Consider the following 27,993-nt stretch of genomic DNA (forward strand, 5'->3'; position numbering starts at 1 on the left):
TTGTGTCTTGTTTTTTTTTTCATATGCAAAAGGCTAAAGTGCAATCCTGGTATAAACATCCATAATAAATAATCTCTGAAGTAGATAACTTTCCAAATAAATAATTTAAACATTATAATTTTTAATAATATTAGCCTAAACAGTGATATTCACAGCAATGCCTTTTCTCCCACTCGATAGTGGCCCGCACAGTACATGACGGGTCCACCCCAAAAGTCAAAGTGAAAATTCAAAATCAGTATTTTCACTATGAGTAGTTCAAAATGTTTATATAAATTATATCTTTCAATTTACTGACATCTTAATTGTTTTATTACCTATTTTAACATACTGCTAATCTGATGCTTATTGCAATAATATAATTCTACTAACGCTAATTAGATTACACTCTTAATTTTTAACATGAGAGAATTTTCTGTTTACATGAGATAACATATGGAGTTTAAACCCACCCACCACAAATACACACCTTTTTCATGAGCATTTAAAAATAAATCATTAATATACTTGACATATATATTTTACGTGTGTTATATACATGTATGCATGTATGTGCAAGGGGGGTTCAAAAAGTCTGTGGAAGAATTCCATTATCTTTTGATTCAATTTCTCCACTCACTTTTCTAAAGAAAAGATAATAGAATTCCTTCACAAATTTTTTTAAGCCCCCTCCTCTATATTTGTGGACAAAACTGATTTATTTCAAGAAAAATGTCATCTCTTCAAAACCCTGCATGAGACCTGATGCCAATTGAAAAAAAAAAAAAAAGGAACAGGAGAATTCCTTCCGGAAGAAAATCTTACAGCGGGAAGTACTTAACAATTGTTTGTGAAAACAACGGCCATTTTGAGAGAGAAGGGACAGTCCAGGTTCTGGATCCCACATGCATGATGCTAGAAATTACTTTGGAAAGTAGTAGACGGTAAACATTTCAGGTACTTAGCTGAACGGTTAAGAAGGTATTATTTAGCCATCACAGGGCAGAGACACGGCGGGAGATAAAGCACGCCGCTGGTGGAGAAGGAAGGCCAGCCAAGAGGAGGCCCTGCCCACGGCTGTGGAGAGTCCCCCAAACTGCACAAGAAGCAGGGCTGGGGAGAGGACCAGGTAGCCGGGTCTCCCAAGGTGCAATCCGCTGGCATTCCAATCACTCAGACTGGGGGAGGCATGTTGGCCAGCAGGGTATCCTGTCCTCCCCACAAATGGCAACCAATGCAGCTAGTTAGATGCAGGCGGGCACTGTGGCCTTAGGGCTGCAGAATTTTCACAAAGGAGAGGGCAGAGATATTCTAAAGTCTGAATAAACATGCCTGGAGGAAAATAAAATCCTAACTCAAACAAGCTGAATGATGGTCCTCTGAAATGAGAAAACTCTATGTCAGAACGAATGAGTCTCGTAAGCAACTCAAACAGTGATTAGAGCAGAAGACGTGTGGGGAACAGGAATCCTGATTTGGAGGAGGAGGAGGAAGGAGAGAGGACTCACATTTATTGAGGGGAAAGTTAATAGCAAACAAAAGCATTCTATGGCTATTGTAGAACTTTACATGCCAACCCCTTGCCTTGCAACTAACACAACAGTGACCAGAGCTGATTTTTCTCCTCGTTTCTGATTTCTTATGTGACCCTGGGTCTGCGAATCAATGGCCACTGTATGGAACCCCCGATAACTAGATTAGGCTAATTATCCCAGAAGCCGGGGCTTTGTTTTATGCACACTTTGGGAGAAGGGTGCTTCACAGTTTTATTCTTTCTATAATTTGTCTCTCGCTTCTCCTTGGGATCTGTAACAAAGTGTGTTGTTTTCAGCGAGATTCTGGTGGCATATTCTGGTTAATCGAGGTTCTTCTACAGACACAAAATAAATGCATGATGCCCGTTGCTTTCCAAGTGTGTCTTACTGTAGGATCGTTCCACGGTGTCTTACTATGGGTTCTTGTCGGCCCCCAACAACATTCTCAAAATCCCAGAGCCGCGGCTGGAGTCACCACCCTTTTAAATGATGTTCACGATTGCGGGGGGCTTTTTCTTAGCCATTTTTGGCCTGATGTTGACTTTCCGGCTGAGCCCCGGAGGCTCCCCTTTCTTCGGAGGTCTGCAGAGGTCTCTGGAGGCCTCCATCTGTTCATGGCTGGACTTGGCAGGCTGCATGCTGGGTCTGTCGTCCTTGGCTCTTTTCAGGTAGCTTCTTCCCTTTGGATGGTAGTGGGTCTTGAGATCTGAGTGGCTACTCACACAGTGCGCATGCCCGCGGCTTCTGCAGGAGGAGCGGGGGGGGGGGGGGGGGCAGACAAAAAGAAAGCCTTCTTTAAAACCGTAACTCCCGGCGACACAGTCATTTCTGCCTGTGACGGTCAAATAGATCATGCATACTAGAATTTTTCTTCCAAAAACTTCCAGCGACCTTCATACAATGGTCTCATAATACTAAATTCCCAAGTTGGTCATATGAGTCCTATTTTACTGCTCAAGGAGCCAAGGCCCAGAGATTTTCAAGGTCTACCACGATACTCCTGCAGTTCAACTATGGCTAATAATACAGTTGAACTATGGAGGAGACAGGGCTGGAACTCATGCCCGACCCTTTAAGTGACTACCAGGGGACTCAAAACACATCTCAAGCATATTGCTCAGTTTATGATTTAAGGTAGAAATATCCATATGTGTGTGTATATATATATGTGTATATATAGTTAGCATACTCCAATAATAATCCTACAGAGATAGGACTAGCCTGTAGAGTTCCTGGATGGTATAAACCAGGGGTCCTCAAACTTTTTAAACAGGGGGCCAGTTCACTGTATCTCAGACCTGTTGGAGGGCCGGACTATAGTTTTAAAAAAAAACTATGAACAAATTCCTATGCACACTGTACATATCTTACGTTGAAATGAAAAACAAACGGGGCAAAACACCCAGCGGGCTGGATAAATGTCCTCGGTGGGCCGCATGTGGCCCGCAGGCCGTAGTTTGAGGACGTCTGGTATAAACAGTTTAATGCTTGACTATTATCTAAACTGTTGGCGGTTCAAACCCACCCAGTCATTCCCCAGAAGTGAGGCCTGGGAATCTGCTTCCTTGCAAACATTCTGGAGGGTTCTACTCTGTACACACGGGCTTACCATTAATCAAAATCAACTCAATATTGCACTTAACAACAATAATTAGGAAACCTGAGTAAGAGAATTATACTAAGAATACCATAAAAATATTCTGATGATCGGATCAAAATGCTATCCATATGGGACTTCACAATGTGCAAGGGAGAATGGAAGATCATGGAATTTTTACACACATTTGTTGACACGTGTTTATACCTATGGAGTATTTTAACATTTAAAAGTCATGTCACGATTTTGCAAATTAAGTGCACATGAAGGTAAATTTCCCCCTGAGCCTCTCCAATACATTTAGATTATATATAATATTCAACGTGAAAATATAATATACTAGCATTAAAAATATACTAGCATTATCACACAGCCCAGTTTGGTACACATAATAAAAAGGTATACATACAGACATTTGATTTTCTTATTTGAGGAGATATCCGTACGCTGAAGGAAAGCAAAGGAGAAGAAGAAAAAAAGAAAGAAAGAAAGAAATGCATTACATTACTTGCAGACTGGAATTGATTCCGTTTCGAACATTCTTTTTTTGTTGGGCTGACATGTTAAAGAGCTTGTAAAGAAGGCAGTAGCCGGTGTCCACAGCATACCCCACGGTGCTTGCTCCCCATTGCATCAGGCTCTAGGAAACTTTCTGTGCCCGGCTCTGCTTACTCAGAGTCTCTGAGAACACTTGTTCTGAGTTTCTGAGAAGCCAACGTCAGCAGATCTCAAAAACTACAGAAAGTCACAGAGCCTCCTCATAGAGCAACGTTTGAAGCAACATGTTTTTATAAACTGGAGTGATGTACCATTATTTCTTAATGATCTTGGGTTGAATTTGCAGCTAATTTGCTACAGCTGTGGCTGGTCACAGTGTATCCACTAAGGGGAAAATTGGCATAAAATGTTTATTGCCCCAAATACATCATTTCTAAAATGACAGCATATGAAGATCAACTCCACAACTGTCCCGGAGGCCACCTCACTGAGTCATGCAATAAAAGACCTGTGTGCATTTTTGTGGCTGGGCCCAGCACAACTTCATTTGCAGCACAAATGTCTCATTATCATTCTGTGCTCCAGCTGCCGCCCTCCAGTTTACAGGGAAAGTCAAGTGTCTCCCCAACCTTCAGTTCCTGTCCGCCTACGTGAAGTTTTTGCTAAAAAAACTGGCTTTGGTACTTCACCGGAAAATAGAAGAAGTAGGTGTCAAAGGAAATGTGACAAAGAGCCACCTGGATGTTGGGGCCCAGTTCGGCCAAAGACATGTATCCAAATAATCTGGGGGAAAAACTTTCCTCAAATAATCTGGGGGGGAGGGGGGATAGAGGGGGTCAAAATGACAAGCTTAGGTAAGAATAGGCTCACCGCCCCAGTTTTTGCCTGCAGCTTGAGCTTTAGTCAAAGAGTCAGCTAGAAGGGGTTTTTTTAATAACATATTTAGGGGTGCCCAAGAAGATAAGACAAGATTATTGGCTTTTTACATAATCTAATGTCAACATTATCTTTGACCCCGCTCATATTGGCGGGGTTTGGCATGAGATTCCCACACTGTGAGTAGGATACAGTATTATTCTGGCATGCGCATGCTGGAGTTACAACATGCAAAGGCTTCTGGGGTCCAGAAGGCACCAGCATTTCCCTCATCATACTTCCCTCCCCCACCCCCAATACGGGCTTCTTAGCCGGCCTTTCTGCATGAGCCTTACATGGAAAGTGTACAAAGTCCACAGGGTCTTTAACTTTTCTTGATTTTTAAAAATTATTGAAGTATAACGGACGTGTTCACTTTATTGTAGTCACAGGTAGTACACACGACCACCTCCTGTCTTTCATTTTGTTACACTGTGATGGCTTGTGTGTGGCTGTGATGCCATGCCACTGACTTCCCAACTCACAGCAGGGTCACCCATGATGGACAGGCTTCAGTGGACTTTTCAGACTAAAGCAGACTAGGAAGAGGGAACAGCCTGTCCATCGGGCACTCAATACACTGGAGAAACGCTTCCTCCTCAAAGTGGGGTCAGCCTTACCGACAGAGATGGAGCCAAGTTGCACTTGCTAATGTAGCACAACTTAAAGCAAGGAGAAACAACTACAAATGCCCACTGATAATTGGAATATGGACCGTATGAAGGAAGAGTCTGAGAAAATTGGGAGTCATCCAAACTAAAATGAAAGACATAAATAATAAAAACCCAGGCATTTGTGAAAGGAGTCGTGGTGGCACAGTGGTTATGTATTGGGTTGACAACTGCAAGATCAGAGTTCCAACCCACCAGCCGCCCCAAGGGAGAAAGACAGGGCTCACTACTCCCATAACGAGTTACAGTCTCAGCAGCCCACAGGGGCAGTTCCACCCTGCCTACAGGGTGGCTGTGACTCAGCATTGACTCGATGGCAGTGAGTTCTGTTGTTGGGTTTGAGGCGATTGGAGTAGAGATGCTAGCCATTTTTGAATCAAACAATCGTATGGTTTACTCTGCTGGGAATGGTAAATTGTAGGGAATGGAGCTGCACTTATCATCAAAGAGAACACTGCAAAATCTGCCCTTAAATATAACATTCTAAGTGGGAGGATGCTATCCATAGGCCCACAAGGAAGATCAGTTAATAAGCCATCGTTCAAATGTAGACACCAACCACGAACGTCAAAGATGAGAACATTGGAGGTTTTTACCAATTCTGCAGTGGGAAACTGATCAAGCCTACAATAAAGATGCACGGATAATTATTAGTGATTGGAATGGGAACGATAGAGACACAGAAGGGTCGGCAGTTGGAAAACCTGGGCTTGGTTATAGAAACAAGACTGGAGATTATGTGATGGAATTTTGCAGGCCTGATGACTAATTCACTGAATATGCCTTTTTTTCAACAGCACAAGTGACTACCATTCATGTGAACCTCACTGGATGGGATTCACAGGAACCAAACTGGCAGCATCTGTGTAAAAAGATGATGGATAAGTTCAATATTATTAGTCAAATCAAGGCTATGGGACAGCTGTGGAACAGACTATCAACTACTTATCTGAAAGTTCCAGTTGAACATGAAAAAAATAAAACATGTCAACAAGAACCAAAATACCACCTTGAGTCTATTCTGCCTGAATTTTGAGACCATCTCCAGAATAGCCTTGACATGTTGAACACTAGCAACTGAAGACCTAGCAAGTTGTGGGATGGCATCAAATGCATTGTACAAAAAGTGGAGAAGTTGTGAAAAAAAATGCAATAGAAAAAAGATGGAAAATAGCTATGAGAGACTCAGAAACCTGCTCCTGAATGTAGAATAGCTAACGCGAGACGAGGGAAGTGGGGTATGATGACATAAAACAGATTCTAAATGGCGGCTTCAGAAGACATTGGGCGAAATGATGTAAAGACCTGGAGTTAGAAATCCAAAAGGAATGGACACACTTGGGGTTTTTCAAACTGAACGAAATGAATTTTTTTTAAAAATCAGGATTCAAGCCGAAATAGATTCTGTGGGCAAAACATTGAAGGATGAAGAAAGCATCCAAGCTGATGAAAGAAATACATAGAGACACTGTACCAAAAAGACATCCCACCTTTTTAAGAGGTAGCATCTGACCAAGAATCGATGGTACTGAAGGAAGAGGTCTATGTAGCACTGAAGACAGTGGCAAAAGAGAAGGCTCCAGGAACTGACAGAATCTCGACTGAAATGTTTCATGCAATGGATAGAGCGTTGAAGATGCTAACTCATCAGTGCCAAGTGACTGGCCAATTGACGGGCACAGATCCATATTTGTGCTCACTCCAAAGAAGGGTGATTCAACAGAATGCAGAAATTATAAATATGATTAATACCACATGCAAGCAAATTTTACTAAACATGCTTTTTAAATGGCTGCAGCAGTACATTGACAGGGAGCTGACAGAAACTGAAACCAGGTTCCCAAGAAGATATTGGAACTAGGGTTTTCACCGATAATATCAGATGGCTCTTGGCTGAGATTACAGAGATTTTTACCAATGTCTCACTGACTATACAAACACACCCAACTGTGTGGAGCATTACAAAGAATGAGAATTTCGAAACACTAATTGTGTCCATGCAGAACCTATGCATAGACCAACAGTCGGTCACTTGTGTTTGAATAGAAGAAGACAATACTGTACCGCTTAAAATCAAAAGAGGTGTGTGTGAGCGTTGTATCATGCTACCATAGTTACTTAATCTGTTTACAAAACAAATAATCCAAGAAATTGGACTATGTGAAGAAAATTGTAGAATCAAGATAGGAGACTAATTAATAACCTGTCATATGCAAATGATGCAACCACTTCAAAGCCTCCACAGATCTGCCTCCTTCTTGCCCCTCCAGCCCCAATTCAAACCTACCTCCTCAGCATGGCTTTTCCCACGTCCCAAAGGGTCAGAATCAACTCAACAGCAGCAAGGCAATCCTAACCCAACCCTAAGCATCTCAAACACAGCTTTCTTTTTTTTATGTTTGGTAGTTATCATTATTTGAAGTTACCTTCTTTATTTACTTATTGGGTCCCCTTCTTCACTGGAGACTAAGGTGCATGAGAGAAGGGACCTTGTCTCTCTTGTTCACAGATGTTTCCTCAGAACTGAATAAGCTCTATGCCCTTAAGAAATCCGTGTTACATGAATTACTGGTAGTCCTAATATAGCAACCTGCAGGAAATAAATGCAACGCTTAAAATAAGATTATCCAAGCTGTTTCATGACCTTCCATTTGAGCAGTTCTGGGAGTGATTTTGGCAGATGGGATATTAATTCACTTTGTGCCTAATTCGACAGCATTTTTCGGGGCACAGAGAGAAAATATCTGAGTAAGCATATTACATTTTTAGAAACCAGCCAGGTGAAAAAGAGCATAAATGCTCAAGGGAATTAAGGGAAGGATACAGATGCCGAAACATTGTTTCAGAAAAGGAACTGCGGATGAAGGGGGAGGGGGGGTTTGTTTGTTCCTTTGTTTCTGGAGCACAGAACCATCTTAAAGCCAGAAGGTACCTTAGAAAGAAGCAACTTAGATGGTAACTTAGAAAATTCACTAGAGGTAGCAATGAGAAAAAGAGGGCAGAAGGAATGGATGGAGAGGAGATGAGAGACAGGACATGAAGATGACATTGGTTTTGCAATTCAACCTCAGTCGTCTGGTGGAGTGGGCAAGTGGGAGCTGGGTCAGGATGTGCTGGTCCACCCAGAATGCACTGGGCCGGGGAGCTATTCTGGCCAGGGGAGCATGAGTCTCTGAGTTCTCCAACCCTCTTACTAAGCTGGCCAAATGGGTCAAATTGTATAATATCCAACCCTCTAATGTTATCGTATATCGCTACACTCACAAATATCCTGGGAGGAAGGCTTGGGAAGTATTTCCATCACAGCAAAACAATGCACCTACTTTTATAGGAAAATGCTTATTATTATTATTATGCAACAGTTCAGGTAAAAAGAAAAATGGTCTCGGGATCTGCAGACTGGTATATTCCACCTCTGTGGTCTATTCTGGTACACAGTAGAGTGTAGAGAACTGCACAGGAATACAATTAATACGCCATGGGAATAGAGTTATGGAAATCTCACTGATACTGCAAATTTACTCTCTGTGTGGGTTTTTTTTTTTTTGGTCCCCGACTAGAAAGTTCTAGGGTTAATTACTATATTGCTCTAAGGTTTAATGTACATCATTATAGTACGAATCATGTTCAACTTCTTTATTTCCCTCCTGCCCCTCCTTTCTATTATACCCCGCCCCCACCTTTCTTCACACTCTTTCTCCCATCCTTCTTCTTTCATCTCCTTTCGGTCCATTTCTTTTCAATAATTCATTTTGTTATTTAATCAGATTTCCTTTTCATTTTGGCTTCCAGAAAGCAAAACTAAACTTTGACATCAACCAATAGCAGTTGTGTTGGCATAAACATTTCCTTGAGATAAATGTTTTAAAAATAGTACAATCCGTTTTAGGTAGGGGAAGAAAGCATCTAAACTCTTTAGGGAAGGAGGTAAGCATAAGTAAAGATGAATAAATAATGAAACTATTATAAGCAAATGACTTTGAGGCTTCACAAAAAAATCTTACATTGGCTTTGTTGTTTATGATGCCAAAGGAACTGTACAGATAGCAATTTCCTCACCCCTCTCATCTGACACATGGTTACATGCGTCCATTCTTCCCAAGGATGGGTTCAGAAACATCTGTAAGGGATGCCTGGAGGTCTTTGTTTATTATTTGTTGTCACTCTCCTTCTTGGACTGTAAGGCTCGTGAAAGCCTCGGCCTCATCTATCTGGTTCACAGCGATTCCCTCAGTGAGCACGCTGCGGAAATTACTAGTCATCTTGAAGGAGACCAGGGAATCTTGAGGAGGTCACTCATGGGAGTTGGAACTTCATCTCTACCCAGAGTTCTTATCTAGGGTCTGGAGGAGTCTCAAGCCCCTGAAACCATTCAAAAATCTCTCTAGAACTACCATTTTCTCTAAATATTAAGAATGTTTAACCAATAGAAACTGCCTTTACTTCCCATTAAGGAAGGAAAAACAAAATCAAGGAAAGTATATTTGGTTGGGTCAAACTTTACTGAGGACAAAGCTTTCTTAAGATTGTCTTGAAGTGCTTCATGACCCCCAAACAAAATAACAACAAAACTGTAACAACTCCTAATATATTTAAACGCCAAGACTAGGAGAGGTCATTGCTTTAGATACTTTAAATTCTATTAGTCTAGAACCAAAAAAATTATGTCTACCAATTGAGCAAGGCCCAGAGTAGGAAAACTAACAAAGACCTGGAGAGGGTGAATCAAGAATGTTCTATACTTCCCATGCTACATATTTCCAGGGGCCTTGGGTACACCTTACCACTTCTACAAGGTAAGCATGGCCCAAGAAGTGCTACGTGTACAGATTCACCACCCAGTTTCCTTGATAGTTCTTGGGTCAGTCTCACTGGATACAGGTACACACCCTCGACCACCGACCGGATGTGACTCACCACGTGCTCACTGACGTCACGGCAGAGGCCGGCAGCCTGCTGGCTCTGATAATACTCTAACTGCTTTTCTGCCAGTTCTACCCGTTGCAGCAGATTCTCGATAAAGTCCTGGAGTCGAGCTTTCCCTTGAACCTCCTTCTCGGCTGCTGCCTCCAGGAAATGATTGAATGTAACCACTTCTCTGCAAGGCAAAAGTACCAGAACACAAGGGAGAAATGAGACAGTCATTCGCTCATGCAACATGTATGTGTTGAGTACCACCAAGTATCTGATGGGTACTCTTCTATGCACTGTGACCATAGGGGACAGAAGAGATCCATTTAAGTGATTGCATGTGGAGACGGCATCTTAGTTAATCTCTCGTGGTTGTGTCACTGGATAGTGCAAACATGGTTGGTGGCCAATCAATGAATTGGCGGGTTGAGTCCACTCTGAGCCACCTTTGATAAAAGGTCTGGTGATGTACTGCTGACAAATCAGCCACTGAACGCCTGCGGAGCACAGCTCTACTCTGATACGCCAGGAGCCAGAACTGACCCGATGGAAATTGGGTTAGTTGGGTTTTTCCATAATTGTAGACAGAGCCCACCCACGGCCTCCAGGTAAAGAGAGACTGTCACTATAAAATACACAAATAAAGATATGTGTCCACTGGTGATAAATGCTAAGAAGAAAAAAGAATAGCTCCATGCAAGGACAGTGACAAAGGATGAGAAGTCGGTCGTCGTTTGGCAAGGTCAGGAACTTCCTTCGGCTCATACCCAACTTTGAGCGGAATTGTGCATGAAGAAGCACGGGATTGTGCCAGGTCTCTGAGGGAAGAGCAAAGCCAGAGCAAGAGCAAAAACGTGCAGCTTTGTCTGAGGCTTAGCAAGGAGTCTGAATGTCATAGCAATGGTTGAGGGGAGGACAGCTGGGGCAGGGAGCCTGACAGAGCCTCGTAGGTCACTTCAAGGATTCCAGATGGGACTTAAAAAGAGTTGGTAAGGCACTGGATGTTGTTGATTCAAGTTCTGTCATATATTTGAAATGTCTGGCTGTTGGGGAGAAGAGATTATCGAGAAGGAATGTGTAGGAGCAAGATACTGTGCTAATCTTCATACTGTAGAAAGTGAGGCACTATCACATTTTTTATTTAAGTATGAAGAGCCCAAGAAATGCCTGCCTGAGGTAAGCCCAAGGTCCGTATGGAAAGTTTACTCTACTTCTGACAGAGAGCAGAAACAGGCAAATGCCTCCGTCCTAGAAAGTTGAGTAAGATACTTCAAACACTCTGCTTTTCTATAAAATTCTATGTGGCTTCACAAATCCAGAAAACTTCTAGTGACTTTCTTACCATTTTATACTTTCGTTCTTAAAGAATAACTTTTTCTGATTTATAAGCAGTATGTTATTTTTAAAGAACTCAAGTAATACATGAAATATGAACAGGGAAGGAAATGCACATCACCTGAAGCTATTACCCTGAGACCATTAACATTTCACCATCACCATTATCATTTCAGTAGCCATCTTCATGATTGTCTCTTTATGAGTGAAACACATACACACACACACACACACACACACAGAGTCCTTTTGCCTTCTCTCCCTCCCATCTCCCCTCCTTCCGCGCCCTTTCTCAAGCCTGCTACCACATCATCAGTACTCTCAGTAGGTGTCTGCTTTCACAGCTCTCTGAATTCTGTTTTCTAAATTAATAAGAAATCACAGAGGTCCTTTAGCCACCCCTTGTATATGTTCTGCCACCCCCTTGGGAGTTAACAAATTCTATCCTTTCCCCACCCCTTGAAGATTAACATCTCTGTTTTGTGTCTTCAAAATCTTTCTGACCCTTCATTTTTTCCGAGAAGTTTAACATGGAAAAACCAAAATTCCAAACACTTGCTCATTCCCCCATCTGTCTTTTTTGTTCAGATGAACAAATATTAATTTTAAATCAACTCTTAATGCTGCTCTTCTAGAATCTGGATGGCTAGTTAAACTCGTTTCCTTCTCTGTTCCTTCTTTTTCTGATTTCCAGTTTATAAATGCATAGGTTTACATAAAAAAAAAACCATCGTTAAACAAGTCTCTGTGATCAGTAGATGGATGTAGACAAGTTCTCTCAGTAATACAACTGTCTTAGTCTTCCTAGAGTGCTTTCCAAAACAAAGGATACTAAAAAAAGGGGTGGGGGGAATATTGTGCAAACATCAGTGAGGCCAAGCTGATCTTTCCACTGGTTTTTCTTTCTTTTTTTTTATGGAAAGGTAAAACAAAATATGTTTGTTTTCCAATAGTTTTATTGACATGTAATTTACATATAATAGTCCAACCAATCAATTATATAAAGGGACATTGTGGATAAATCACCTTTAACATAGGTTTTGCAATCACAATCAGTTCTAGTGCTCCCCACCCACCTACCACCTACATTATTTACTCCCAGAATCCCCTTTCCCTCCCTCCCGCCCACCCCCCACCCTCCCGCCACACACACACACACACACACACACACACACACACATGCACGCACACACATTTCTGATAACTTCTTGTGTCGGTTATTCTCATTATGCATACACTCCTCCTGTGCTGGGAAACTCAACAGAAAACAATAAAAAACGAAATCGTATTAAGGTGGCAAGGCTAAAATCATAAACTATAAAGACAAAAATGCAAATAATGTATAAGAAGGGAAAGATCCCCATCAACCTTTAAAAGGGCAGGGAGGAAATGTGTGTCATAGAACAAGTGAGAGATACTTGCTCCCAGTACAAATTTAGTTCCTGTCTGTAAGGGGGTCGGGGTTGGGGGCGGGGAAGGTTAATGGCCCAGGTATCGAGTTCGATCCAGCATGATCAAGATTACAATGGTCTCTGCCTGGCAGGAAGGCTGTTTGAGTCTTGCCTTTGGCTAGAATGTATGGGCCAGCAGCTCAGTCTGACTAGATAATCTGCAGGCAGGAACTCTACTGAATGAACCAGTTTCGACCTCACAAGCATTTGTATCCTGAGGACTGCAGCCACAATACGCGTGGTGTCCCGGGAAACAGAAGACAGCAGTACCAAGAGCAGTGCACTGCTGGTTGGCAGACAAACAAGATGGGGTTATATCAATACCCAGTAGGCTGTATTGAAATACACATTATTCCAGCAATCCTGTGACGGCCATCCTGTTAGATTATGCTCATGCATGTTTACTATTAGGGTGTATCCCAGAGGGGTGCCACCATTGGGGTTACTCGCTTGAAGCTGTTCCTGCTTTCTGTTTTTCGGCAAATGAAACCCGGTGAAGTTGAGCCTATAGGAGAGGAGAAAATATAACAAGGGTGTGGGGGAAATAAGAAAGATGATGTCAAGAAGTCCATGAAGGAAAAGTATGTTTGAGACTGATTATGGAAACAATTGTACAATCATGTTTGGCAGGATGGAACTATGGAATGCTATGACATGTATGAACTCCCAAGGTACAGCAAATGAAAAGAAGGGAAAAAAACACAGATCCAGGCATGGGTTTCTCATGGCCATACAAACCTTCACGACAAGATCACTGAAGATAAGGGTGCTATAGCAAAGTGTGGTGAAGAAAGTAGATGGTGCCTGGCTATCAATCGGAATAGTGCTTGTGGTCTTAAAGGCTTGTATTCAAACAAGCAGCTATCTTAGCAAGACCTCAACTAAGTCCACACAGAAGAAGCACACCAGCTTGTGTGATCCAAAGATGGTAATCACAACACTTGAGTATGGCGAAGAGAAAAGGATCAGAGCTAAGGTTATGAGCATCCACTTTGTAGAGGGCTATGGAGGGCAGGCGGAGCCCAAAACCCATCTGGCATAGTATCTATTCCTTCTTAATTGCCACGTGATTTTTATTCTCCACTTTAAGCAAAAAAAAAAAAAAAAAAAAACGTCTGAAGGGGCAGGACCAGGGCTGGAGAGTAGACAAGGTAAGGTTTCCCAACAAGATTCCCCTAGGACTCCCCTCCCACCCTTGAAGAAAGAGCAGGTGCGCTGTCCTGATGGAAACCAATTCCATGTGAGAACTGATCCCATCCCCTCTGAGAACAGAATTAGATGCCTGTTCTGATGAGGAACAGAATACATGTGGGCTTTAGAAAAATGTGTGGGAAAATTCCATTATCTCTTATTTCCCTTTTTCCCTTTTCCCTTTTTCCTGAATGGGAGCAAAATGTAGACTAACATTGAAATGCTTAACCAGCCTTTAGATTACTACAATGGTTTGAACTCCTACTGATCATGCGGGTGGCAGAGGACCAGCCAGTGTGAGATCACCATGAATCAGGGTGAATACGGGTTGACTACAGCCAACAATAATACCACCACCTGATCTTGCGCTTCGTGATGGAGCACAATGATAAGTCCATGGCTATCCTCACGAAGCTTACTGCCTGGCCAGGCATCAGCCAATGTTTTCATTAAAGCAGTGGTTCTCAACCTTCCTAATGCTACGACCCTTTCATACAGTTCCTCGTGTGGTAGTGAGCCCCCAACCATGAGGTTATTCTCTTTGCTACTTCAGAACTGTAATTTTGCTACTGTTATGAGTTGGGTGGCCCCTGTGTAAGGGTCGTTCAAACACCAAAGGGGTCACAACCCACAGGTCGAGAAATGCTGCTTTAAAAAAACCCAACGGTAAATGTTTTGAAGTATACAGGCAGGCTAGGGGATCTCCATCACACTCATGCAAACTCTACGCAAATTCACTCTACCATGTCTGCCACATAAATGAATGCGCATTGCTGTGGAACAGCAAAGCTTTATTCAGTGTATTGCATACACTGAAATTTGAATTTCCTATCACAAATTCTTTTTTCTTCTGATTTCATTTTTCCCTCCAGGCCTTTTTTAGCTCACGAGCCCACTTAAGCAACCAGTGGGTTGGATGTGACCTGTGGGCAGATGTGCTGGCCCTGGTGCAGCAGGAGAAGCAGATAATATAGACTCAAATAGGTAATGACAAAGTTGAGCTCACTGCTATGAAGAAAAAGAATAACAAGATGCTATCACGCACAACCGTAAAAGACTTGTGTGGTTTAGTTCTGTTTTCTCGACTCAGTGAGTCAGAACCAAGTGTGAGAGCTGCAAAGCCGGATGCAAAGATAAGGGTGAACCGAAGTGAGATTTAGCCAGAATGGGGGGAAATAACCTCTATCCATTCTATGTCACATCCGGTTCCCTCTTTGATTTCTTACTTAAAGATAAGAAACAATTCAACTATTGTTAAATAGATGGTTTTAAGCTACCCTGAAAAAAAAATACGCTGCTCTGAAATAAGATTTGATACTACAGGGGGAAATACTAGCATATTAGAAGGAAAGACTCTTAACTGGTGTTGAAGTTCCTAGTCATGCAGAAGGATATGAGGACCTAGAAGCCTGTTGCCATCCCAGAGACTTAGGAGCATCCTGGGACATCCAAAGCCCACACCATAAAAGGGAGCACTGTGTGAAAAACTTCTTCAGTCCCATTAATATTTTAATTAGGAAAAGCATTCATTGGCTCATGCACTTGCTCATTTATAGAATGGTCATAGTGCCTGAAACCTAAATGATTTAATTTTCTACCAAATGAGGTTCCCTTTGCAATTTGTCTGGGATTGTCCAAAGGCCTATGTTTATTCAGTAAAGTCAAAAGCAAATTATGTGAGTACCATACCACAGAGCATCATATAGGAATTGATGGAAATGTGTATTAATGCACCATGTTCACTGCAATTTTGCAAGGGCATTTGAACAATGTTTTGTTAATACAAGACAAGAGACTGAAGGCTTCCTACCATAGGTCTGCACATAACCAACCCTTCTCCAGCCACAGTGGAATTCTTGCATTCTCCCATGGACCAGATTCTTGCCTTTGTCCATGCTCCCTCTGCCAAGGTCACTCCCCCTGCCTCTTCCAAGCCTCCATCCTTAGTTACCCTCTAACTCTAAGTTTGCCATCTATCCGATTAGACTGCTAAGTCAGTGAGTTCAAGTACCTATTCTGCTTGTTCACCAAGGCACCTCCAGGAATCAAAAGGGGTCTAAAAAACCCAGATTGTTCAACTATTTTCTGCTAAATGCATTCAAGGTGCAATTTCATCGCTAGTTGAAAGTTTTAGCAGACATAGTATCTATAGATTTCTTTTCTTTCCTTCCTTCTCTTTACCTCACCCCCACCCACCCCCTTCTTTTTCCTGACAAGGTCTAGGGCATAAAACCAATGAGTAACTGAGATACCTCTTACAGGGTTGAGGGTGGGATCATGGCACCTCCTTGAGGGTTGATGGAGGGAGCTAAAGTTGATGCTTCTCTTTTATTCTTACACAACACTTAACATCAGCTGCTTCGCCCAAAGGCAAATCTCTACCAAGTTATTTAAATTTCATCTTGCATTACTGATTTATGAACCTGATTTTCAGAGGTATATGCAATGGTAAAAATACCTCTAGCTAAAAATAGTCTAGCTATTGATCACAGAGCACCTCCGGCAGACTGTAATGTCAGCCACGAGGCAAATCTAAAAGCTGGAGTCAACCTCTCTGAGCCCCAAGAACCTGGCTTCACCCTTGGTGCGTGGAGTTAGCTCGTGCCCTCTGCATGGCCCCATGGGGAGGGATCGATGTTCCAGACATATGTCTGAGCCACATGAGACATGAAGACTTTCGCTGGCCCTTTGCCTCATCTTTAGTTTTTGGCACCTTTGAATAAACCAAGAAGTATGGATGTCTCATCAAGGAAAAACCAGCTCAAATAGGAAAAGAAAACTATCTTTATTGGCTCTAATTCCATCGACACTATATTCTAAAGCCTTCAGGTCTTTCAAAGGAGAGTGGGAAAATGGAGAAGTGGGAGAGAGAGAGAGGGATTGTGGAGAGGGGAAGAGAGGGAAACAAAGCAGAAAAAAATTCCTGGGTATGCAAATCCACATACTTAAGAGGTTGGACATCTCGTTAACATGCCGTGGTTTGTATGTCTGCATGGGACATGGCGTGCACAGAAGAGAGACCACTTGCATTGACAATGTGGATCAAGGAGGCCCTTCTCTGTTCCTCTAAACTATCTCTAACACAATCTTGTGTGCCCTACTCCCAAGCCCTGGACCAGTCTGGAGACGAAGCTGTCTACTCATTACTTTAGTTGATAAAATTTTTTAAATGATAAAATTATGCTACAATATGGTTATCAAGTTATCAAGTCAAACTTGCCTTCGATAGGCTACTATTCCACAACCAGCTTTGGATAGAAACCTAAAAGGGCACTTCCAGCTCAGGTTGCCCCACGGGTATCATTTATGACGTCCCTATTGCTCTGCTTGATACGACAGCCACAGCAATGGACTCAACCCTATCAATGACCACGAAGACAGGTCAAGAGTGCCCAGTGCTTCCTTGTTACACTTGGGATTGCCGTTGAGTGGGAGACTCTCAGCTGTAACAGAAAACAACCAAGATCTGTGCTACCTATTTCCCCTCCTCGACCACGGGCTTCATGAAGGCGCGAAGTGGCCTTGTCTGCGTGGGACTGCATGACCAGAAGCTAGCACTCAGCATGCATGCAATGAAGACTTCCCTTCTGGGCTGAACACACGAAAAACAACGAAGGGAGTAAGGGAACCAGATGACACCTATCTTCTATCTATCACAGCTCATAAGGGAGTAGTCTAGAGATACAAGATGGGACCAGAGAGAGGTCCCTCAGCACAATCATAAGCTCGTAAGGGAATGTGCCCTACCCAAACCTGGCATGGACACCCCGAGAGTCAAATTAGAAACCCTGGTTGGATGGCAAAGAGAAAACGTAGGCTGGGGGTTCGAGAAACACAGTTTCGTGACTGTACTGATAAGGCTGCCGTCTCCCCACTTTCCAACACGGTTGTTGCCACCTGACATCTTCTCTAATCACATCTGACAAAAATGATGTCACCATGGCAGGGCTCTCAAAATAGCAAAAGGCAAAATAGCAAAATGGGCCAGATTCAGCATTATGTAAGTCTTTATGCTTTGGGTAAATGTACTTTCAAAGCTCTGGCTGGGAGGTAGCGAATTAATAATGGACACAAAGGACTTGGCAGAAGGACAGGGAACTGGGGCTCCAACTTCGGCTTTGTTATTAAATTTTCTCTGGGTGTCATGCCATTGCTCTAGGTCTTATTTACCTCATCTTTAAAAGGACTGTGGGTTATCCTGAGGAGACAGGGTTAGTCTTCCAGATCTAAAATTGCACGACCCCTTCAGAGGCCAGGGCCAACAGCCCCAGCCTTCCATTCCTTCACTGTCACTGTCCACTTGCCACAAAGACAAATCCCACTCTTCACTCCCTTTGTCAAGTCTCTCCATACAGAAACATGTGCTGTCTCAGGTTTGGACAACTTGAAACTCGCAGTTAGACTGGCTCATTCATTCTGAGTCTGAGCACTGGGACATTCATGGGCATATCTTATTTCCCTATGTCCCTATGTAGACAACAGTCACTTTACCAAAAAGCTTTGGTTGACAGTCAACCATGGCAGGAAGTAGCCTGTGATCAAGAAGTGATGGTGCAGAAGGACGAAGCCAAAGCTGGTGATATTGGTCAACAAGGTTCCAGGAATAATCGGTGGACCGCCAGTTGAAATATATTGAAATGTTTCGCAAATGGGTACAATTCAGGAAGCGTATTCTCATCTATGACAAGAAATCTGGAAGGCAGTTACATGGCCAGCTGACTTATCTCTGTGCTCATGGCAAAGAAAGATAGTCCAGAAATTATCCAATAATACCATTAATGTCACATGCAAGTAAAATTTTGCTGAAGGAAATGAAAACATGTCTGCAGCAGTGTATCATCAAGGAATTGCCAGCAATCCGAGCCGGGTTCAGGAGGAGACGTGAATGAGGGCTAGCACTGAGGATGGCAGATGGCTCTTGGTTGAGAGCAGAGAAGACCAGAAAGACACTTATTGGTGCTTTGACTATTCAAAGGCAGTCAAACTATGTGAATCATAACAAAGTATGGATATTGGGAAGAGAAGTTCCGTAAGAGTTAATTGGTTAATTGTGTTCCTGAGGTGCTTATACATATGAGGAGGCTTCAAAAAGTACATGGGAAACATCCACCATCCTTTAATCCCATTTTTCCATGAATTTCTTAAAGCTCTCCTGCAGATCAAGAGGCAGTCTTTTGAACTAAACAAGATGGTTAAAAATCAAGAAAGATGTGTCAGGGTTATATTCTTTCACCCACTTCCTCAATCCATATGTTGAGCATGTGAGAAGCGGAACTGTATGAAGAAGAAGGCAGCGTCAGGATTGGACGAGTCATTATCGACCTGCAACATGCCAACGACACAACCTTGCATGCAGCAAGTGAAGAAGATTTGAGGAAGATCAGAGACTGCAGACTTCAGCATGGAGCACACCTCGACCCAAGGGAAACAAAATCCCAACGGAACCAATAAGCGGCTTTATGACACATGGAGAGAAGAATGATGTTGTCAAGAATTTCCTTTGACTTGGATCCTCACAATGAACATCCATGGAAGCAGCAGTCAAAAAAAAATTCAAGTGACACATTGTGCTCAGCAAATCTGCTGCAAAAGGTCACTGTACAGTGTTAAAAACAAAGATGTCACTTTGAGGACCCAGGTGTATCCACCCCAAACAACGGTGTTTTCACACAACTCATGACGATACACCAGTTGGTCTATAAATCTATAAGGAAGGCTGAAGAATAACCGATGCCTTTGAGTTACAGTGTGATGGAAGAATATTGATACCAACACAATGTTTTAAATATATACCATGGGATGGTGCCAGGCTAGTAAGAGATATAGCGTCTGGGGTCTTCAAGCTTGAAGTTACCCAAGCCGCTATTCAGCAGTGAAGCAACAAGCCCACATGGAAGAAGCACACCGCCGGTGTGATCATGAGGAGTCATAGGGACTGGGTAATAGGCATCAGCAGACACATAACAAACAAAAACATATTGTTGAGAACATGAGGGGTTGGAGCAGAGATCCAAAGTCCATCTGTAGACACTGGAACAATCTCCCCACAGAGGGACCACAGGGAGGGGATGAGTCAGCAGGGTGCAGTAAAGCATCAATAAAACACACTACATTCCTCTGGTTCCTTGAGGCTTCCTCACCACCACTACCATGACTCTGGTGCTGCTTCTCAATTCAGACAAGCCCGGAACATGCACACAGGTATAGATAAGAGATGGGGGCTCACGACACACAGAATCCAGGAACAGGAGTGGGAATAGTGATACCAGAAGGGTAGGGGGAAGAGGGAGAGAGGAAGGGGGAACCAATCACAATGATCAACACAAAACTATACACCCCTCTCCAGGGGGAAGAACAAGAGAAAACCTGGGGGCAGGGAGCCAGCGGTCAGTGCGAGAGATGAAGATAATAACAATGTACACTCTATCAGGAGGTTATGGGGGTGGATAAAAAAGAGAAGCCAATACCAAGAGCTCAATAGAAAGCAAAAGTCTAGAAAAGAATGAAGGCCACATACGTACAAACACGCCTGATTCAATCGATGTATGGAGTGTGTTAAGAGTTGTTCGAGCCCCCAATAAAATGATTAAAAAATAAATCAATCTATACCACGGGCTGTAAGAAGAACAAGGAGATCTGCATTGGAAGAAGCACAGTCCAAATGCTCCTGAGAAGGGAAGATGACAAGATTCTGTCTCACAGACTCTGAATTTTGGAGGAAGCGGTTCCTGGGAAAGGGCAACCTGCTTAGTAAAGGAGAAGGTCGTCAGAAAGGAGGGAGACTCTTTGAGAGATGAATTGATAGAACAGTTAAACAATGGGCTCACACATAGCAACAACTGTGAGGATTGTGCAGGACCCAGCAGTGCTGCTTTCTGTGATGCCTGGGGTCATTGTGGTCAGAGCCAACTCAGCAGCGCCTAACAACAATATAGAGCATACACTCCTTTAAGAAAATCAACAAAAAATGTTCAGCCCTGCCATCACTCATCTACCCGATCCTAGCACAGTGCCGGGCACATCACAGGTTTTCTCAGGACTTTGCCCTGATCGTCAGAAGAAAAGTGGGTAAGCAGATGTAGGGTCATGATCACTCGGAAGCTCTCCAAATGTCGGGAGCTCTGCTACAATCTAAGAGTGCCCTTTCTTGGGAAGGGATGCCTGGCAACAAGGCTGGCTGGGATTGATTTACCTGATTACGGGCAGCGCAACCCATCAGTTCTGCATGCTCTTGAATAAGTAAATACCCACTCCCATTGAACTTTTAAGGTCACACAGACTTTGTAATGATGATGAACAACTTCACTCCTGGGTAAGTCCTACATACATCTATAATTACCTATCTACTGAGCTACAAGGAGGCTCACCGCTTTGAAATATCACCAATGCAAAACCCCTCGTCTACAGTAGCACATATGCAAGCTGAGGTGATTCGGCCTCGCATAGGCAGCCTGGGACAGAGAAAGCCTGAAGTCTTCTGAGTTTGAAAGAAAAGAGTTTTAAAGTTGAAGACTTGTAAGCAAGAAACTCTGACAGGAATGTGAAAATACTAGATGCATGCAACTTTTTAATTTAACCCAAACAATCCTCTGTATTTCAGAGCACGTAAGTCAATCTCTAATAGGACCTTCACAACCCACTTGCTTCTAACCACTTCACAACCCACTTGCACCTAAAACTGGGTCCAGAGAGCCCATCTGGAGCTGTGCAGCAGGGAGAAGAGTCCCTGGGTCGTGCTAAGAGCGAATACGCAGCCTATTAACCGCAAGGCGGGCGATTCAAATCTGCCTGGAGGTGCCTCGAGAGAATGGTCTGGTGATTTATTTCCAAACACCCCAACCTTGAAAATCCGACGGAGCACACGTCTCCACAACATGGAGTCATCAGAGGGTGGAAATCAATGGAAAGGCAAGTGGTGTAGCAGGGAGAACAGCTCTCGGATTTGTCCTTGGCCAAACATAAGTCTCTTGTTTCTGGGAAAGTCACCTCTTTGGTGGAAGCCACAGCTCGGAGGACCCCAAATGAGAGGTGAGGGGAAAAGGGCATGTCCCAGCCAAGCAGCTCAGTCAAAGCAACCCTGCTATGGACAGAGTGGCAGATGGCTGCTGGCACCCTCTGCCCCCTCACTCAGATGGAGATGGCCGTGTTAGACACTGGAGCCACTGTCCACAGGTGCTTTCTCAGGCCAAGAGCGTCAGTGTCCTTCCTGCCAACAAGACTCTTTGTGTCACATTTTATGTACAGCAAAAGGGATTCTTTGTGGCTTGAAGACAGAAATGGATGGGCAGGGTGAAAAAAAAAAGGCTTATCAAAAGAAAAAAAAGACTGCTTATTTTACATTTAAAATTTTAAATCATTTCATTCAAAGCATTTTAATAGCTCTATTTTTTCTGTTAACCTAAAAATTGGTATCTGAAAAATCAACTCATAATCTGCCCTCAGATATATTCACAGAACTGTACACTGAGAAATGTGCTTTTTAAAAAGGATGTGCAAGGATGTTAACTGAGCTGCTATTTTTAATGGTAGAAAAATGGAACAAAATTAAGTATTCATCCATTGCAAACTGGTTAAATAAATCATCATACAGGATGCCAGGGAATGTTATGCAAAAGTCAAAAGGAATGACATGATTCTATATTTAGTGCATGAAAGAGGCCTTTGCTATATCACACACTCAACACACAAATATCAGAATAGTATGTGTCGCGATTTCACTTGGGAAAAATAATAGTTTTATATGTGTGTATAAATTCCATATGATTTCATGTGCACAAGAAATGTCTGGGAGGCAGTCACCGAATCTAACAGCAGCCGTCTCCAGCGTATGAGGGTCAGACCGGGGCTTTGTGTTAAAACACTTCGGTTTACTATTATTGGTTTGTGTCTGGCCCCAACTTTTATTTCAATAAACAGTTACTTCTAATAATAAAAGCACCCTGGATCTCACGTCCTAAACGGAAAACGCGCTTCTTGACAAGCACCTAGACCAAAGCACATAGACGGCACCCGTACCGTGGGGAGGAGTGGGTTACACACTGAGCTGTTAACTGGAAGGAACACGGTTTGAACCCGGCCGCTGCTCCAAGGACGAGGGAGGAGGCTGCCTGCTCCCGTGAAGATTTAAAGTCTCAGAAATCCAAGGGGGGCAGGGCCGAGGCTTCAATTGGTCCAGTAGGGTTTCTATGAGTTGGAATTGGCTCAAAGGCAAAGATTTCAGAGTTCTAACAATGTGGTCCTCCTACTCAATGCATTCGATTCAAAACCCTGGCAACCACAACCGCTAAATCCCAAGTTCATGACGACACTTAAAATTATTATTCCAACTCACAGGTTTTCTGAGACTAAATGTTTACAGGAGCAGACAGAGGCACATCTTCCTCCCACAGAGTGGCTGGTGGGTTTGAACTACCAGCCTTGTAGTCAGCAGCTCAACAGCTAACAAAATGATTCAATAAGGTGAAGAAGAAAAATGTAAGCTGTCCTTTAAGGTCACTGCTCTTAAACCAAACATTAATTTTAGGCTTTATACTGTGCACAGGCAACCCCAGTTGCCATTTTCCCAGTGGCACTGGGTTGGCTGACCCGGTGACCACAGCACATCAAGGCACTAATTTTCTACCAATGAGCACTAACGGCCAAGAGAGAAACATTTTTTATTAAAGATCATTTCCCTAGGAGCAAAGCAAATCACTGGCTTATTCAAATCTATCCTAACTATGTAATTAAAAAATGTCTAGTCGGAGCGGAGCAGACTTTCCCTGTAGGTAAAATGTAAGCATTTAGTGATAGCAAGTGGCGATCTCTTTAAAATATAGTACTTCTCATCCTCGAACCAAAGGGAAGAAGCTTTAATTACTACGTTTCAAGAGACAACACAAGGTAGAAGAGCGCCAAAGGGCTAGGAAAATACGAAATTAAATCAATCTCTAAAATAGACTTAAAATTATTTCAAAAGCCACCTTCTAGGATGTTTCAGTCTATCGATTTTCATGTCCTTGGACCCCATGAAGTCTGAACATTTAAGAGGAAATTCAACGCTCAGTATTTGGGAAACGCATGACACTGTGTGGCATGTTGCCGGACCTTCGAAAGCTCGTGCACAGATTCCATTCTCTTCACATTCCATTTCTTCCACAGACTTTTTGAAAGCCTCTCCTATCTTTCTAGTTTGGGATGAATCCAAGCGTACTGTTGAGAAAATGCTTCCCTGGTTGCTATGCTTTTGACAATAACAGCTTCTGTAACTTCTAAAAACCACCACCAACTCTTTGCAAGGAGGCAAGGCTTAAGAACCATTTTATAAAAAGCAGAAAATTCTAATTCTCAAACAAGTTATAGAAGTATAAGAATATCTGAAGGTCTTTCCTCGGGGCTTCCTAGTGTTTCCTTCCTCTACTCATAATTCATAGGCAAATGGAGTCTTAGTTACTGACATTTAATGAACTTGGGCAAATATTCCAAGATGGCGGAGAGGTCTAAACTATTCACATTTGGTGCACACTTTTTTACTTGAGTAAGACAATAGCTCATGATCTGGTGTTTATAATAGGAGATGAAGGGAATTTTCACCAGCCTGCCTGCCCTGTCTGCCTTCCCAGTCCATTCACCCTTGCTCACCAGTTGGTGCTAGGATTGGAACCCAGTACCCTCACACTGCCCAACTCCTTTGCCTAAAAACGTCTGTAGTGTATGCCTTCCACGATGAAAAAAAACGCGACGTGCTGATTCCACGAGGCCAGGCTGCAGATCATGCACTGCTACCACCAGCGGCCATCCCGCCCACTCCACTCACGGCCACCTCTGTCACAGCAGAACTGTGTTCCAGTGGCTTTTCAGTGACTGAGCTTTTCGGAAGCAGATCACAGACCAGGCACAAAGAGGGCAGCAATACTAACAGCCTTGTGGGTCTTTGGTTTAACTCGATCGATGAAGAATGCAGACAAGAAGTGCCGAAAACCAACCACAACCAAACCCCCAAACCTTGCTTAACGCATGCAGGAAGGGATGCCTACGGCAACAGGGCTACCGGCCTGTCGCGGTGTCACTTACTCTTCTTTCCTAAGCAGCTCTTCTTCAGATTCCGTCAGGCGGTGCCTCAGCGAGGCGATCATCTCCACGGCTACGTCCACCTGTCTATTCAGCGCCCGCTCTCGTCTCTGCACTTCCTGCTTTTTCTGAGTCAGCTGCAGAAAAGCCGCCCGGACTTCCAAGAGCTCGGCAGTCTTCTGAGCCAACTCTTTGGTGAGTTTATCGATGCGCTTCTCAATGGTCCTATCCACAGCCTCCACCATGCGGTTGAACTTTTCTCGGACGTGGGCCTCAAAAGCAGCTTTGGTGTCGGAGGTGGGAAGCCCAGGACTTGACCGCGGTCCGTCCAGCGAGTCTGCACGCAGGTCCATCGCAGTATAGGTCTGCACATAGGACACAGGCCTCTCCGCCACCACCTCAAATGGCTTCCTGTCCTTGGAGTGCTCATGGGAAATGCTGTACAGGTTCACATAGGTCGGCTTCTGCTTCACCACGCTGCCACTGCCCTGTAACTTCACCTGCTTCAGCGGTTCCACGGAAGTGACCAGGTCTGTGTCTTTGAGGGAGGTGAAGAGGCTGCATTTTGTCAACAGGGTCCTTTCCTCGTAGCTGTGACTGAACTCCAGATGGGCCTTCAAGGACGACAGGCTTCTAAATCTGGTATGGTCGCCACAGCTCGGGCAGCGGAACGGCAGGCACACAGCAACATTCTCAAAGGACTCCTGCCAGGGGTATCTGCTTTCCTCAAAGGCCTTCTGCTGCATTACTCTGAAAGTCCTGGCTGGGGAGGGAGGGGGACAAAAAGCACGCCGCTCATAGGCCTGTTTAAAAACTCCTAGCAAAATGACTGCTGCTGCCTAGCTCCCATAGGGCAGAGGCTTTTGGACTTCGAATGACTTTTACATGAACTCGGTGTTACAATGAAAACCTATAGCCCGTGGCCCAAATCCAGCCACATCCATTTGTTTCTGTGTTGTCTGCTTTTGCATCGTCAGGCCAGAGATGAATAGTGGCGACAGAAACTCTATGACCCACAGAGACAAAGAAGATGTATCATCTGCCCTCTACGGGACAGGAAAGGTGGGCAACATTCACCCCTTACCGAGGAGAGAGGGTGGAGCAGGTAAGTGACATCAGTAATCCACTGACAGGGACAGGTCCAGGCATGGGATGCACGTATCCTGCCCTCCGGCATTGGGAACACTAAATACCAAACTGTGCCCCACCTTAATGATAGCACCCTGATCAATAGGAGTATCCCCTCACCCCAAAAATGAGGAAAACTCACATGAAGTGTCAAAATAGGTCCTAAGCGAGCCAATTTAGGGATCTTCCCTGTATTGTAACTTAGGAACAGAGGCATGAAGCAATCTGAAAAAGTATTTCAACATGAGATATTTTTACCTTTCATTTGTCTTTTAATCACCGCTGGATGACAGCGCTCAAAGTGTTACCTTTGACAAGAATCGGCCCCCATACTTAGCTGTAATGCAATTTAGGGATCATCTGGCATAAGTGGGCTAATGACTATGGCCAGGATTTGATTGTAATACAGTGTTCTGGGAGCATTTGGCTTCTATCTGTTCCTGTTTTAATATGACAGCCTCTACAGATGGCCACTGTTTGAACCAGGTGCATATCAGCATAACTCTTTCGCTCAGAGGAAGTTCGTGTTTCTCTGTAGGAATTTGTTATCTCAGCCCTAGCAACAGATGACTGCTAGTCATCCAATTCTGCAGGGAGTGCAGGTCTCATCCCCCCAGGAATGGTTTCCACTTAAATATCACAGGCATTTGCCGCCCCACTCCCACCCCCAAAGAACTGGGAGCATCTCAGTGGAAAGCGTTTTACTGAGTCCTCAACCACAAACTGAGGTGTAAACTGTCTCCGGGCAGCCAGCTGAGCGGGCAAAGCTTCCAGGCTAAAGCTTCCAGAATCTAGGCCCCCAAAGAGGGGAACCGCTTCTGTGCTTCGCAGGGCTGTACGACCACCGGCTTTCTAAAGGTGGGATGCAAACCTTGGACCACAGCAGGGCCATAAATGAAAGAAGGGGAGATCCGGATTCTAAGAGGCAATGGGGGGAAGGTACCATTCTTGGATTGGGGAAATGGAGAATCTAGTATTCTGGGTCATGTAGGCTTTCAAGGGCCCAATAGAAACCCCAAGCTACAAGGCTGGTGGCGACGCTCTCATTTACTCTGCATGGGCAGGACAGACTGGCAATGCCCTGGCCTCAGGGTCCCCAACCCTCTCCACCTTGTCCTACTGCGTGCTAACCCGCGGCTGCCAGCGTGGATATGTGCGCGCCGAGTCCCCGCAGGTGGGGGCCGGGAAGCTGGCTCTCCTAGCTCCCAGTGGGGCTGCGGGGACGGGGTCCCGGCCCTTCCCCTGCGCCGCCAGGTCCTGCCAGCCCCTTGCCCCGTCCCACCACCCCCGGGGCCGGGCCGCGGGCGCAGATGCCCAGTGGGCGCCACTCACCAGACTTGTTGCTGCAGCTGCAGCTCCTCCTGCCGCCGCCGCCGCCGGTGCTGATGCTGCGGGAGCGAAGCGGTTTTCAGCAGAGCCGTAAATCAGGCTGAGCCGGCCCGTGCCCACCCCCGCCCCGCCGCACCCCTGCGCCGGGACTGAGCGGCGGCCGGCCGGGCCGGAGCGGGGTGGGGTCCGGCGGGGGCGGGGCCCCGGGCCCCTCGGGGGTCCCGGAGCCAACGCCCCGGGGGCCCTGTGACGCACCGTCCCGGGGTCGCCCAACGGTGGGAGACAAGCGTGCTCTCCCCAGCCGCGGGGAACCCCGTCGGTGCTTCTCTCCCCCCCCAACCCCGAGGCGGGGGAGCCGACTCAGGATTCCAGTGACATCACGGGGAAGCAGCGCGGAGCATTCC

The 27,993-nt window shown here is 44.4% G+C and overlaps 1 protein-coding gene across 4 annotated transcripts; it reads right to left on the reverse strand.

The window, feature by feature from the left end:
- ZNF365 (zinc finger protein 365) lies at positions 1 to 27,992 on the reverse strand. 4 transcript variants are annotated; one of them, XR_012780438.1, is made up of 6 exons: positions 27,593 to 27,989; positions 25,136 to 25,895; positions 10,113 to 10,293; positions 7,622 to 7,785; positions 3,521 to 3,558; positions 2,179 to 2,258 (listed from the first exon to the last, which is right to left on the reverse strand). XR_012780438.1 is itself a non-coding variant. In XM_075535016.1 (5 exons), the coding sequence occupies exons 2-5, from the start codon at positions 25,876 to 25,878 to the stop codon at positions 1,997 to 1,999; spliced, it is 1,224 nt and encodes a 407-aa protein (XP_075391131.1). In that variant the 5' UTR covers positions 25,879 to 25,895; positions 27,593 to 27,953; the 3' UTR covers positions 1 to 1,996. The 4 variants fall into 4 exon arrangements, 3 of the variants coding, with proteins under 3 accessions (XP_075391131.1, XP_075391132.1, XP_075391133.1); XM_075535016.1 differs by lacking the exon at positions 7,622 to 7,785 and having other exon boundaries at positions 1 to 2,258; positions 27,593 to 27,953; XM_075535018.1 differs by lacking the exons at positions 3,521 to 3,558; positions 7,622 to 7,785 and having other exon boundaries at positions 2,095 to 2,258; positions 27,593 to 27,976.
- Position 27,993: the final 1 nt, after the last annotated feature.

Source organism: Tenrec ecaudatus, chromosome 16, assembly GCF_050624435.1.
Source record: "Tenrec ecaudatus isolate mTenEca1 chromosome 16, mTenEca1.hap1, whole genome shotgun sequence".
NCBI lineage: Eukaryota > Metazoa > Chordata > Mammalia > Afrosoricida > Tenrecidae > Tenrec > Tenrec ecaudatus.

Excerpts from the sequence above, each read along its gene's own strand:
- ZNF365 (XM_075535016.1), bottom strand. The coding sequence starts at position 25,878 with ATGCAGCAGAAGGCCTTTGAGGAAAGCAGATACCCCTGGCAGGAGTCC. Across the intron at positions 3,559-10,112 it reads GTGACGTCAGTGAGCACGTG|CGTACGGATATCTCCTCAAA; the intron begins GTGAGTCACATC and ends GCTTTCCTTCAG. Across the intron at positions 2,259-3,520 it reads AATAAGAAAATCAAATGTCT|AAGCCGCGGGCATGCGCACT; the intron begins GTATGTATACCT and ends CTCCTCCTGCAG.